The sequence below is a fragment of the Triticum aestivum genome, chromosome 7B (genome assembly GCF_018294505.1).
Source record: "Triticum aestivum cultivar Chinese Spring chromosome 7B, IWGSC CS RefSeq v2.1, whole genome shotgun sequence".
NCBI classification, from domain to species: domain Eukaryota; kingdom Viridiplantae; phylum Streptophyta; class Magnoliopsida; order Poales; family Poaceae; genus Triticum; species Triticum aestivum.
Window position 1 is genome coordinate 488,465,100 of NC_057813.1, and position 13,975 is coordinate 488,479,074.

At 47.1% G+C, this 13,975-nt stretch overlaps 3 protein-coding genes across 4 annotated transcripts; 1 reads left to right on the forward strand and 2 right to left on the reverse strand.

Annotated features, from left to right (window-relative positions):
- Nucleotides 1-1,035: 1,035 nt before the first annotated feature.
- On the forward strand, nucleotides 1,036-1,883 carry LOC123157692 (cysteine-rich and transmembrane domain-containing protein WIH2). Its single transcript, XM_044575931.1, has 3 exons — nucleotides 1,036-1,234; nucleotides 1,336-1,510; nucleotides 1,642-1,883. The coding sequence occupies exons 1-3, from the start codon at nucleotides 1,219-1,221 to the stop codon at nucleotides 1,685-1,687; spliced, it is 237 nt and encodes a 78-aa protein (XP_044431866.1). The 5' UTR covers nucleotides 1,036-1,218; the 3' UTR covers nucleotides 1,688-1,883.
- A 369-nt stretch (nucleotides 1,884-2,252) lies between these two features.
- On the reverse strand, nucleotides 2,253-4,675 carry LOC123157691 (histone-lysine N-methyltransferase ASHR2). Its single transcript, XM_044575930.1, has 2 exons — nucleotides 3,443-4,675; nucleotides 2,253-2,593 (listed from the first exon to the last, which is right to left on the reverse strand). Exon 1 carries the CDS (start codon nucleotides 4,636-4,638, stop codon nucleotides 3,466-3,468), a length of 1,173 nt encoding a protein of 390 aa, XP_044431865.1. The 5' UTR covers nucleotides 4,639-4,675; the 3' UTR covers nucleotides 2,253-2,593; nucleotides 3,443-3,465.
- A 4,637-nt stretch (nucleotides 4,676-9,312) lies between these two features.
- On the reverse strand, nucleotides 9,313-11,984 carry LOC123160449 (uncharacterized). 2 transcript variants are annotated; one of them, XM_044578265.1, is made up of 2 exons: nucleotides 11,848-11,984; nucleotides 9,313-11,714 (listed from the first exon to the last, which is right to left on the reverse strand). In XM_044578265.1, the coding sequence occupies exon 2, from the start codon at nucleotides 11,675-11,677 to the stop codon at nucleotides 11,264-11,266; it is 414 nt and encodes a 137-aa protein (XP_044434200.1). In that variant the 5' UTR covers nucleotides 11,678-11,714; nucleotides 11,848-11,984; the 3' UTR covers nucleotides 9,313-11,263. The 2 variants fall into 2 exon arrangements, with proteins under 2 accessions (XP_044434200.1, XP_044434201.1); XM_044578266.1 differs by having other exon boundaries at nucleotides 11,783-11,857.
- Nucleotides 11,985-13,975: the final 1,991 nt, after the last annotated feature.

Here is a 13,975-nt window from a genome sequence, read left to right on the forward strand (position 1 = left end):
TTATGGAAGAGTGTTCAGTTTCCTTAGTTATCAAATGAGCCTGACCAACTCTCATGGATGATGATCGCCAACGGATCCTACTCTATTGCCTCCTGCTACTCGGCGATGCTTTTCGACTCCACCACGGCATATCGATGGCGGCTCAACTGGCAATCTTTGGCGCCATTGAGAACCAAGATCTTCATCTGCTCGCTCTCCAACACCGGTGTTGGACCGCCTACAGGCTGCTCTGACGTGGACTAGCGCATGCGCCAAACTGTGTGCTTTGTGACCAAGTATCTGAGCCTGACCAACACCTGCTTGTGAAGGCCAAGACCTGGGCTGCCACCCGGGCTAGCAGCTATTCTGCCCGAGACGAAGCCTAGGGTGATCCGCCGACAAACATTGTTGCCCTTCCTCGCGAAACCCACGTCATGTATTCGCGTTCGTGGCTTGTCGGTGGGCCTTATTGTAACTCCTTTTCTCTCCTATCAATGAAATGATATGCAAGTCTTTTGCGTATTTGAGAAGAAAAAATCTTCCTTCTAGCATTCAACGAAAGCCGCTTGCTTTTGTTGAAGAAATGCCGGCGCTCAAGAAAAGTAGTCTATGAAGTTAAAACGCTGCAATGACACTTCACAATCACTCTGTTTCTCATAACCGTGAACAGAAACAGCATTTCATACGTTAGGATCGCACTATCCTCCCGTGTAGGAAGCGTAGGAGAGACTTGTCGTCTTGGCATGCACCGATGTTTCGTCCCCGTGTGTCATTTACTCATTTCCTCTAGCAGTACTTTGATGCAGTTGACCAATGCCAACCCAGTCAGCACGCCGGCCCTCGTCGACGACGAAGGTTCGCCGCAGATAAGCACGGCGAGGAAGGAAGGAAGGGCGGAACCGTCACCTTTAGCCACCCACCGACGAGAGCGACGTTGCAGCCATTGCCGCGTGGATTTCTTCCTTTAATCTAAGGAAACCGTCAACCAGTCTCTTTGTCAAGACGGCGGCGATCGACGCGTCTAAGCAACCCACCGGATGCCGCATGCGCGCGTGCATCTCCCTATAAGTAGACGCTCGATGACGCTGTTTCCACTCCATCCCGTTCTGTCCAGTCCTAGCTAGTTCCTCCTCCTCCTTCCTCCTCCTCTCCTGATCTTGATTGGTAGAATATCTGTTAGTTGCGTCAGAACTCAGAGGAACAGAGCATTGTTTTGCTAGCTCCTCCTGCAACTCGACCATGAGCTACCAGCAGGGTACGTACCAATTTCCTTCTGACGGTTCGTAGAAATCACCAGCGAGCGTGTTTGGTTGTTGAATTCTGAGTGTATCGTTCTGTTTTCTTCGGGTTATGCAGGCTACCCGCCGCCGGGCACCGCAGCAGCGTACCCTCCGCCGGGGCAGCACCAGCAGGCCTACATCGCGCCGCCGCCGTCCACGTACCCGCAGGACCAACAGTACCCTCCCGCCGGCGCCGACACCACCAGCCGCGGCGGGCACGGACACGGCGGCGACGGCTTCTTGAAAGGATGGTAATTTTTCTCTCTCCCTTGTTTCGAATTCTCACCCGGCTCGGACACTGACACACACGTCTTCGTCGTATCCGTAGCCACATTTGTCATGAACTACTAATAATGTTTGTCTGCTTCTTGTGTCGTTGCAGCTGCGCGGCGCTCTGCTGCTGCTGCCTCCTCGACGCCTGCTTCTGATCGAGCTTGTCCAGTGTTGTCCGACCGTCATTAACTCATGATCAGGCACGGCATATAGATTATCGTCATGATCGAGTTTGAGTACTAGTCCCAGAGCACGATTTTCGTGTGTTTAATCGCGTGCGTTGTTTTGTTTCCATTCGTATGATCCAGATAGATAGCCATGTGGTTATTCAATAAAATGCATATTCTCTTACCTTGTTGGCAGCGATGATCGAATTATTCGCGGGTATTTCACAATAGTTAATTGGCATCCATCTGATGTTGCAATGTTGTTGATCCATCTGGCTAATCCAGCACTCATACTGGAAGCATTTTTACAAGAGCTATGTTGCTTTTCTAAAGAGCAGTATAGGTTCTCATGCGACTGTGACTCCCACGAGGCTTGTCCGCGGGTATCACCAAATAAAATGCTTGATCTACTTTCCTGGATATATACAGGAGCTAGCTAAGCACATTCATTTGCTCACAACGCAAAAAATGCACAACGCTCAGCAAGTTTGATCTCCGTCGTAATCACCAAATAAAATACACCATTCCCCTAAACAAAAATACACAACAACAATCACAAAGAAAGATGATTTTTATAACCTGAACGAACGGGCAATGATGCAGGTCAAAGGCAAGATAAACAGAGGGGCAATAATCCATACGCTGACGAGTGGACTTTGCACTGTCAGTTCCTAACGCCACACCAGGTTCACATGGCCAAGATAGATATAGGCGTAATAATAATTGTACAGGTCCAGGCAAGGTTGCCTACAAATCACATTCAGTGAACGAAATCATGCAGTACAACATACGTCTTCCTGACTTCAGGTGCATTAGACCAGTTCTTCAAGGCAAACAGCCCCAAAGTACGGAAGCCGACCGGTGCATCCATTTCATCACCATCCACCAAGTGCTCTGTGATATAACAATTCACATGTTAGATCATCAAAGACAAACTAACACGTACACACAAATAGTTCCCAAACTATCTGCAACCAACGTACTAGTGCCTCACTATAGTTATCACAAATAACCACAATAGGAAGCGTTAGACATATGTTCCCATGTGACTTTTTGCTAATTTTATTTAATCAAGTATAGAAACCAAGAGGAAACCCAAATATAATGTCCACTCATTGCCTACATGTACTTTCAAATTTGATGCTCGTGCTCATTGCAAACTTATATAGTAGGAGTAATATATAACCAAGCACTATTTTGACTGGGTCGGCTTTCCGTGTTTCTCTTCAAGTCAAGAAGCCAAGTCGAACCTAATACTCCCTCCGTCCCATAATATAAGGCGTTTTTGCAAGCTAGTATGTTTTTGCAAGCTAACATAGCTTGCAAAAACTCTTATATTGTGGGACGGACGGAGTAAAATTCAGTAAGCTTTCTGTGTTTCTCTTGCATAGTAATACTTCCAAATGGTAACCTTCGGTAGTCAAGTAGTGCATGACTTGACATTTCACCTGTTCTTTTAGCTTTAACTAGAGAATTCAGAGAAACCATAATAAAAACTTCTCACGTCAAGCTATGAAACAAATAAACAAATGGAAATTAACACCGGTTAAGGTTGTTGTCACTTGCGTGCTACACTGGCCTAATCAAATCATTCATTTCCTGCTCTACAGCTCACCCAAATGTTTTATCTTGAACTAAGATACTACTCGGATATGAATTCGGAAGCTTCAGGAAGAAGTATCACCAATGCACTGCAGCCGATAAAATTGTAAGTGACGAATACTCAGTACTGTGAATACTTACCCCAAAAAACAGCAGCAAACATCCTACTGGTCCATGCTGCAATCACCAGCATCAGGCTCATCCTCGTCTTCCTCCTTCTTCAGTTGCCCACAGGCATTGCACTCAAATACATGGGACAGCTCACCGTTCGGTAAGGGTGGCAGCGGCGCAAGCATGCCATAGCAGTCCTCACGATCACACAGATACCTCACAAAGAAGAAGGCATGCGGGAAATCGTCGTCATCGTCGTCACTCCCTTCCTCCTGCTCCATCCCCTCATCACCGCCATCTTCAGCGACCTCCTTGCCATGCTCCTCTTCCATGGTGTCATCCCCATCAGCACCATCATTATCATCATCAAACTTCCACTTGCTCTCAATCTGACACCGATCACACTCACACCGGAACCCATAATCCTCCAGCAGCCTGCGTTGCCTGTCAGCATACCTCCAATTGGCCGCGAAATAGCTGATGCAAACCTCCTTCCCCTCTGTTATACCATGGAGAGAGCGCACGACGATGTCCGTGTTCCCTGGCCCCGGCCTGTCGGCATAATCGAAGTGGCAAGCATTGGGCAGGCAGTCGTGGTTGAGCAGTGACGCGCGAGGGTACACCGCGCAGCACCGCGCCTTGCGGACCTCCAGCGGCACGTCGGGGCGGTATGGCTCCAGGATCGAGAAGCTGTTGGTCCGGTCCTTGGAGAGGAGAGCCACCGTGAGGTCCAGCGAGAAGCCCGCGGGCAGCGTGTGCGGCGGCGCCACCGACGCCACCGCGGCGTGGAGGCCCGCGGCGTCTTGCTGCTGGGTCGGAGAGGGTGCCGAGGAGAGAGAGAGGATGGCGCTGAGAGAGGGCTCCTGGAGCGAGTAGGCCGAGAGGAGGAAGAGGAGGGGCTCCTGTTGCGCCTCGGGGGCGGCGGCGAGGCCGCTGGAGAGCGCGGCGCAGAGGAGGCGCGGGTGGGAGGCGGCGGCGCAGGCAGGGGAGCAGAAGGCGGCGGCGCGGCAGGAAGGGCAGGGGGTGTGGGGCGGCGGTGGGAGCGAGCGGAAGCAGGCGGAGCAGTAGGAGGAGAGGGAGGCGAGCGAGGACGGGTAGAGGAGGATGGGCGACTCCGACAGGAGCACCTCGCCCTCGAGGATGTCGCGGGCGGCGAGGAGCGCGCGGCCGCGGCCCGGGAGGTCGACTACCCTGAGGGCGTCGCCGGCCATGTTTGGCAGTGCCATTCCAGCGGCGGCGGAGGAGGAAGAGCAACAAACTGCTGGCAAGCACTCTCGCAAAGGGAGAGCGGTGCTCTTTTAGGCTGCTCCGTGGGCCGGAGTGGAGTATTCGGAAGTCCATTTCGCAGCATTAGGGTTTCTGGTCCCGTATTTCCTATACGACGCTCATTGCGTCAAGTTGTCAGCAAACGCACAGCCCATTTAGCAGCGTAGTGTAGGTTTTTCTGAAGGCCGCTGCTACGGATCAGCCGGATGATTTTGTAGAGAGTGCTTGCCCTGGCACGCGATGCTTCATCGCAACACCAGCGAGCCCCCTTAGATTTGCCTTTTGTTGCAATCCCGCCGGCATCGCAGCACCGATGAGCTGACGGCGTCGCGCCCCATCCAGCATGCAGCAAGGTGGATGTTGCAACGCAGCTTGCCGGCACCCTATCCGCAGCGTCCGTCAATGCTCTGCAGCACCGGCCGGCAGCACCCCAGCTGCGAGATGCCAACTGCTGCAGCCCCGCCGACATCACAGCACCAGAGACCTCGACGACGTCGCGCCCCATCCGGCAGCTCGCAGAGTCCCTTCAACATGAAGCGTTGGCAATCAATGGTGGCTGGCCCGGCCTGGGAGCACCACCTCGCCAATGGCAGAGTTGATTTGGGGAAAAAGAGAGAGGGAGCGAGAGCTAGCAAAGGGGATCGAGCGTCTGGAGCCGATGGGATTGCTTCGCCCGAGAAGATAAGGAAGCGAGAGGTAAGCGGTGCGGCAGTCCCGCTGGGACACGTGGCGCCTGGCAGAGGCGACTTAAGGAGATGAAAAATCAATCGGTTGAAAACAAGAGTTTTCCTTTTCTAAAACGGTTTTGGGAACAGTTTACGGCATCTTCAATGCTCACACACTTGCTTGGGCGCTAGAGGAAAATAAAAACTGAAATTTTAGCTTAGTGTTTCTGTTAGCGTCTATATCTTCAACGCTATAATAGCATCAGGCGCTGCAGAAACTACATAATGTCTCATTTGTACAACACAAAGGCCAACAAGAAAACGTCTGACCACTCTTTGTCTTTCTATGTCCCATCACTTCGTCCTCTCTCTCTCACTCACTCTCTCTCTCTCTCTCTTTGCAGATCGTGGCTCGTCTCCGGTACCCAGAGCCACCTGACACCGCCCACACAACATCTCCTCCCCTCCACACCACCAGGCCTGAATCTCTCCCAGCAGGGTCTGCCTCCCCATGCATAATTTGGTGCCACCGACAAGGGATTTTCCTTTCCTAGTTGGTCTCTATGGGGATCTCGCACCCTCTCTGCCACAAGGTCTAGGAGGACCACGCGGCGGAGCCAACGGTGAACTAATGTTGTTTCTGTCAAGGGCGCCCCCTCCAGGAGTGATACGCTCCCCGGCCTCGCCATAAGTATGAGATCGACATGATCTTTTCCCTCTCTCTAGTGGGATTTTTGAAGCTTGTACTTCGCACTGGATTCAAAAATTTCTACTCCCTCCGTTCCTAAATATTTGTCTTTCTAGACATTCAAATGGACTATAATATACGGATGTATGTAGACATATTTTAGAATGTAGATTCACTCATTTTACTTCGTATGTAGTCACTTGTTGAAAATCTCTAGAAAGACAAATATTTAGAAACGGAGGGAGTATTTTGCATCCATGATAGTGCCCACCTCCAGTCAAAATAGCCTCGTGCAAAAAAAAACAGCGTTGGGGCGCCCTCAGCATTGATGCAAGCTAGATTCCTGGCTTCGAACAAGAATCGGGCAAAACAGCCAGGAAATCGATCTTGGCACCCGTGATTAGCGTTTATGTTGTAGATGACCTTCGAAGGTTTCTGAACCCTTGTTTTCATGTTAGTTCCTTTTATTCGGTTCCTGGTTCTTGTTTTTTTTTGTAAATTCATAATTTCTCAAAAAATTAAAAATCATCAAAAATTATTCAGATCTTCAACACTAGTTTGTTTTTTTCCAAAAAAATAGATTTTTTTTAAATTTGTGTTTCTTAATGCTCGTAATTTAAAAATGTTCACTTCTTTCCAAATATCTTGATTTTAAATTGTTTGGAATTTCTAATAAACAAGTTCTACAAAATATTTGGAATTTAATAAAAAAATACTTTTTCAAGAAAATAAAATCTTCAAAAATTGTTCAGAACTTGAGCATTTGTTCACTTTTTCAGAAAATGTTTGAAAATTTCTAGTTATATTCGCGTTTTTAAATAATGTTCAATACTCTAAATTTATTCACTTTTTCAGAAAAAACTTCACAAAATGTTCAGATTTTAAAACATGTTGTTTTTTTTCAAAAAAATGGTAATTAAAAAAAATTAAAGATGTTATAAATTTAAAAATTGTTCCTTTTTCAAAAGAATATTTGGAAATTCCGAATTTTTTCCATAAATTCAAATTTCTATTTAGGTTTTAAAAAATGTTTGATATTTCAAAATTTTCACCTTTTTCATAAACTCTTCCAAATTTGATAACTGTGTTTGTTGTTCTCTCCAGATGTTTTTAACAGACCCCTGATAGTGAATTACTCCCTCGGTCCCATAATATAAGAGTGTTTTTTACATTAGTGTAGTGTCAAAACCGCTCTTATATTATGGGACGGAGGGAGTAATATTCTAAGAATGGTTCATCTACTTTCAAAATTATGTTGTCGGGCCTCACACCTCAAATAGATTCAGTGCGAGTGTTTATACTTGTCGTCTATGCAGATTTCCATGTAAACTGGTATGAAATTAATAGCTATGTTCTATGTATACAAGTTCGTTGTGACATTCTCCAGCTGAGCTCCTAATCTAGAGAGAGATGGTTGAAAGGATCGATATGGACCTAGAAGGAATGAATATGTACAATTACAAATTTTAGTTACTATTTAGCAATTTTAAGCACATGTGAAATATGGATGTAAGCGTAACAATTGCAAAGATGGTTTAAGTTCTAGAAATACATGATAGCAACAATAGTAGAAGTTCAACAACACAATATGAAATATCAATTGCAAGGTCAAGTGACCTAAGTAACCGCATGGAAGGAGCTAGGGCTAGAGATAATTGAAACTCTAGAGACGAGGAGTATCCCCATGTTCACTTTCTTAGGGTGAAGCTAGTCACCATTTGGGGGTGGATGTTACCACGAAGGCACATCAACAACACAAGAGCTCATCATGTTCTCTTGATATCACAACGAATGTGATTCTCAACCACTAGTGATAGACCTTCAGGCGGCCTCCAAACCTTTACAAACTTTTCGGGGGTAAATCACACTTTGATTCCTCACCAGAGCACCTCTATCGCCTAAGAGTCTCTAACCTTCAAGAGTAATAAGATGCACCGCAAAAACAAAAGATGAACGAACTTTTGCTTTGGTGAATGTGTAGATCGGGCACTTATCCTTCACTCCCCAAAAGATCAAGAGTTTTGGGTAGCTAGGGAGGGATATCTCCAAGAAATCGAGTTCAAGAAATGGAGTCGTCGCCTTCATATTGACAAGAAGAAGACTGTTTATGATGTGACTCCATATCCAACCGTTACCACACGTTTTCTGTGAGCCCGAAAGTCCTCGCCCTCGGAAGCTCCGGGGTATCTAGAAACATTGCACATGAGGTGCAAGTCCACCGAGTCCCCCAGAAGCTGGCCAGACTTTGCCACGAAAGTTCCTGGATTTCCATAGATCACATATTTTGCAATCTCTCTGCCCGCCCCGGAAGCTAGCCGGACCTTGCTCCGGAAGTTTTGGGCTACCCCTAAGGTTCTGAGGTATCCAGAAACAATGTATCCCATCAGTTTAGGGTCCCTCTCCTCACTAATATGAGTATGGCTTGGGTGCATAAATTTAGGTGTATGTGTAGTTGATTCCAACGGTATCTTCAAGGTGCACCCCCTCTTAATAGCGTGGTTGCCCTATGGACTGAAGTATGAAAAATAAAAAACACCGGCAAATGCTTCTTTTTTTTTTTTCCTTTTTTCGAATTGAGGGGTGTTTAACCATCCATGCAACATTCCATGATTCGGCAGCACTGTTTATAGACTCAAGCAAGCATGTGGACACTGAGTGGATTGTTTAACCTAAAAGTCTGTGTTTCCTAAAAGAAAGTTATTGTTGGTCATTGTTTAAAAACAAGTTATTGTTGGTCATTTCGTGAAGTCACAAGATTGGAAAGAACAACGCGTGACAGGGAACTGCTAAATTTATGTAAATATATACGTACATTCATTTCTACAACAAGTAATTCAGGATCGAGGGTATATAAAATAACCAAAGTGCGGTCTCAGGTTGGGCAAGGGAAGCGACCAGCGAGCACTCATCTATCAGCAAATCATGGTCGTCGGTTTGTCAAGTTCTACTATAGCACAACCCTTGCTGCAAGGAAGGTGTTTCTTGGTAGCCTCATCGATCCTGCCTCTTGCACTATCACGCAAAGAAAACTTGAAACTCTCAGCATTGGACTGTGCACATTGGACTGTTGCACGCAGCCGTATGAACTGGTCGTTGCAGCCGCTGCTGCCTTTGTTGACAGGTTATGCACATTGCTGCCGGCTATAAGCCTGACGCCCCCACAAAAGACTACTCCAAATGGACAGACTTGTTATGAAAATAATAAATATAATAAAGTTGCCAAAGAGAGTTGACGAAAAAGAGATGAACGGAATACAGAGCATCTCCAGGATAATGCACTATTACTAGGACAGCACAGAGGCACCCATTTTATACAGAAATACTGAATACAGACCATGAATATCCGATGATGAACCCCCTAATATTACAACGAGGAGCAAACGACAGTAGAAGCCAGTAGTGTACAATACGTACTTAACCCAGCCATGAACGACAGTTACAGACATGAACAACATACGATATAATCATAGATAGACATAATACAGTTTATATAAAGGCTACAGCTTATAGCTCGCAGATAGTGGAATTTATTCAACTTAAACGCGTAAATAGGGCAGGCTGTGCACTTGCTACAGCGCAGCACATACCTCAGGCAACAGCGACGGCAAATTATATTTGGGCAACTAGGGGTTATTATATCTTGGCCTTTTCTCTTCCCTTGCAACTCACCTTGCTGTCGGCTTGCCGGGTAATGTGACAAAGAATTAGCATCGGAATTGGCACTGGCATCAGCATTGTCATAGCTGTAATATATTTGTTTCTGCTTGCACATCCGCTGCTTTGTAAATTTTCTTGTATCAATTCTCTTGTATGTGTCATCCATTACTGCTGATAATAAATTCCAATGACACTTTCCTAGCTCCCACTACACATAGTTATCAATGAGCTGTCTTAGTCTGTGCTTGTATTTTCATTACGAACAGTTCATCGGTATACTGGTAAACAGAAAAGCAAACATGAACAAGTTCCCTCCTCATTGTTCTTCTGACGTGAACAACTTCTCTACTCTTTATTATTCTGGCTCTCCAGTCTCTGCACACAATCTTGTCTTGTCTTATTTTCTTGAAGTTATATGAAGGATCTCTGCACTTTGCCAATTTTCTTAAATGAACCGTGAAATGATCTCCTTCATCCAGGAGGTGACGTGGTTCCCAGCATCCATACTTCTGCGTCAAGTTGAGAGTAAACCAGCTGCTCTTCGCAAGCAGGGACATAAATCAGCTGAAATCTTTAAGAGAGTGCAAAATACAATTGAACGCTGATGAGGCCACCAATGGTTGAATGAATTTGACTCTTGATCTCCTATCTCAAATCCAGTTGAAATATTGCCCATTTATTGTCTTAGTCATATTTTCTTGACAAGAAAAGGTGGAGTATGAAGGATATCTGCACTTCAAGTTTCTTGAATGATCCATGAAAAGATATTTATCCAGGTGGTAAGAGCAATCCAGACACTCTTTGCAAGCACGGACATAAATCAGCTGAAATCTTTAAGATAGTACAAAAACAATCGCACGCTGATGAGGCCACCAATGGTTGACTGATTTCGACTCTTGCTCTCATATACCTCAAGTACGGTTGAAATATTTTCCGTTCGTTGATCAAATTTCCAGTGGCCACATGTTCAATCTAAAGTTCCCGTGGAGTTGTCAACTTGTGGTTAGTCACGACAATTCACTGTTTTCACACAAATTCAAGGAAACTATCTGCAGTTTCAACACCACCTCTGTACCAAGGGATCATCCACTTTCGCAGACTATGGCTTTTCTCTGGTTTCTTCTCTATACTCCCTCAGCATCTGTTCCCCTACCCTCCTCCTGATGCAAATAGAGCCCTTACACAATTGCAATCCACTCAACTTACCTTAAGCTGTCGCAGTTTCTTCCTCCTCGTGGCGGACACACGCCCAATTTGGTGGTCCAATCAGGAACTATAATTAACACAAACTCACTTCTCAACAGGGCACACAATTATCAATGTGATCAACAAGCATATAATCAAACTGGACAGATCTCCTCTGCCGGTGGCCAAATTCCAGATCTGCTAATCCGAGCACACCGGCAAGCCAAAGCAGAGCATGTGACAGCAAGCCGGCAAAAAAAGCGAAGAGGAACAGCCAAGATACAGGAACGACCTAGTAGTTTGCCCCCAGATCTAACGCCCCACGCCGCTGTTAGCACCGAAGCACGTACCTCGCGGCGGCAAGCGCCCCGCCGCCGTCTAGTACAGCTACTAGTTGGCGACGTCCCCGCGCTCGGCGGCCGCCGACGCGTCCTGCAGCTGCTGGTACTGCTTGTCGTCGTGGACGAAGAAGACGTAGAAGCCGCCGAAGGTGGTGGCGGCGGCCATCGCCCAGACGAGGAGCTTGACGGCGAGCGGCATGACCTCGGCGACTTTGTAGGTGAACATGACGGTGAGCAGCGTGGTGAGCGCCCAGACGGCGGCCTTGATCCGCTCCCGGCGAGGGGAGTGGCGGTCGAGGCGCTCGTAGAGGCGCAGGCAGGCGAAGAGGGCCACGAGGTCGAGGTAGGAGATGGCGACGAAGATGACGGACCCCGCGTCGCCGTTGGAGCGGTAGACGGCCATGCCGGAGTTGAAGGTCAGGAAGACGAACCCTAGCGCCGTGAGCCACGAGAACTCTGCCATCGCTGGTGCTGCCGCGGATCCGTGCTGGTGCTGCTACCTGCGATGGATAGGGGACAAGTCAGGAACCATGGCGACCGGAAGGGTGGATCTAAAGGGGGCGGAGACCGGAGAAGCCGCGACCGCCCGCGGAGTCGCCGAAGGGAAAAAAAAGCTTGGATAGAGGAACGAACCTGATTATTTATGGTTGGTGGATACTGACGATGAACTGGTACGCGTTTGGAGAGCACAATGGTCCGGGTCTTAACGTGTTTCTTTGGGTCGCCGTCGTGAGATGGTGCGGCCACCGATGTACCGAAAGCGTGTCTCGTGCACTAGACTCTTCTTTTTTCTTCTAAAGTACTCTCTTTATGTAAACTAGTTTAAGAATGTTTAGATCATTAGTTTAAGAGGGAGTACGCACTATGTATATGTTTTTTTTTTTGAAAAAACATACAGATCTAGGAGTATTATAAAAATTCATCAGAAGGTACGTACAAAACCCCTCAAACATAATAAAAATGGACGCCGATAAGTGACACACGTATGGGCGTTAGGGAGTCCGCCCACACATTTTCTGTGGTGTATAAGAGGAACAGCCCACACACCTACATGTGGGCAAACACAAGTAATGCCCACACACCTCTTTTTTCCCTCCCGATCCCTCTCACACGCGTGCGTGTGGGCGAAATTGATAACGCCCACACGCACGTATGTCAGGCCTCGTACCTCCTGGTCCCGCATGCCACGCGTGACAGTCACCGCGCGCCCGCAGTTGCCATGGTCCAGACCCTTGTCCATGTTTGTTTAACTGCAGTTGCCATGTCGTTGAACTACAGTTGCCATGTCAGACAACTGCAGTTGTCATGATTGCTCAACTGCAGTTGTCATGTATGGTCTGGTCTAATGTAGTTGCCATAATTTCAAAACTTTAGGAGTTGCCACATACTAACCCTAAGTAGTTGAGAGAGTTGCCACGCTCACAAGCATGCTAGGACAGTTGCCATGTAAAAGGAAGAGTTGCCATCTGCTTACGTGCGCGTTAGGGCAGTTGCCATGTACGTGCACGTTAGGGCAGTTGCCATGTACCATGCAAAAACAGATGGCAACTCGGTAAAAGAGAGTTGTCATCTGCTTACGTGCACACTAGGTAGTTGTTGTGTACACTGCAAAACACATGACAACTCGGGTAAAAAACAGGGTTGCCACCTTCTTATAAAGCACACTAGGGGCAATTGCCATGTGCAGTGCAAAACACATGGCAACTAGCAGCTTGGGTGTGGGGAGAGGAGACAGGCGTGTGGGCGAGATGGCAAATGCCCACATACTAGCCCTTGTGCGTGCGTGCAAAGTGGTGTGTGGATGAACTGCATCTCGCCCACACATCAGCCCCTCCCGTGTGGTGAAATGGCCGTGTGGGAGACCGGGTGAACGCCCACACATCAGGCCAGTCCTGTGTGGCACTAGAAACATGCCAAGATTTGTGCGCTTATGAACGGACGCGAATCCACGCGTCTGGGCGAGATGCAAACGCCCACACGTGTGGACGTTAACATTTCCGATAAAAATTAAGGAGAAGCCCATATTACAACCCTGAATTATCATCTAAGATACAACACCAAACTCCAAACTCTTCTACTTTACAACATTAAACTTTCAAAAACGGACAAAAATTAACCCTAAACTATTTTTTACTGGTTTCAGTCAGCCCAGCATGCAACCCTAACCCTTAACCTTAGTCATGGGGCTGGCGGTGCTCGAAAAGCCGTCAGCGTGGCAGCTCCAACCGACCAGGGCTCCGGTGAGGCTGGAGTTGGGCTACATGGAGCTAGGTGGGCTACTGGGGGATAATTGGCCCATGGGCAATTCAGTAGGAGGCCCCCTTACGAGTCTTCCTCCTCCAATCTGACAAACTGACAAGAACTCCATCCACTCAACTCAAATATTTAGACATATACAGTATATTCGCAAAAAAAAATGTGTGCCAAATTTTAGGTGTAGAGAATTCCAAACGTCACCATATAGCTAGGTTCGCCCCTACCTACAGATTAGGGGAGAAAGTGAGCGGCATGCATGTGATTTACATCATGATTGATGAGGACGCTCCTTTGACACAACACTGTGAATGATTGAGCATAGGGATGAAGTTAACTTGAATTTCAATCCATGGCGGCTATTAAGTAAAAATAATGCACAAGAGAGAGGAAGGTAAAGGAGATGATGGTTGGGTCCTATCTATGGTTTAAGTCTTCCGGTGTTACCCATTAGTCAGATTTGGTGTCAAATAACGCTTAGTTGAGCAATCAGTGTTTTTAAAATGAC

Coding starts and splice junctions, on each gene's coding strand:
- LOC123160449 (XM_044578265.1), bottom strand. CDS start 11,677: ATGGCAGAGTTCTCGTGGCTCACGGCGCTAGGGTTCGTCTTCCTGACC.
- LOC123157691 (XM_044575930.1), bottom strand. CDS start 4,638: ATGGCACTGCCAAACATGGCCGGCGACGCCCTCAGGGTAGTCGACCTC.
- LOC123157692 (XM_044575931.1), top strand. Junction 1,511..1,641: donor GACGGCTTCTTGAAAGGATG/GTAATTTTTCTC, acceptor GTGTCGTTGCAG/CTGCGCGGCGCTCTGCTGCT.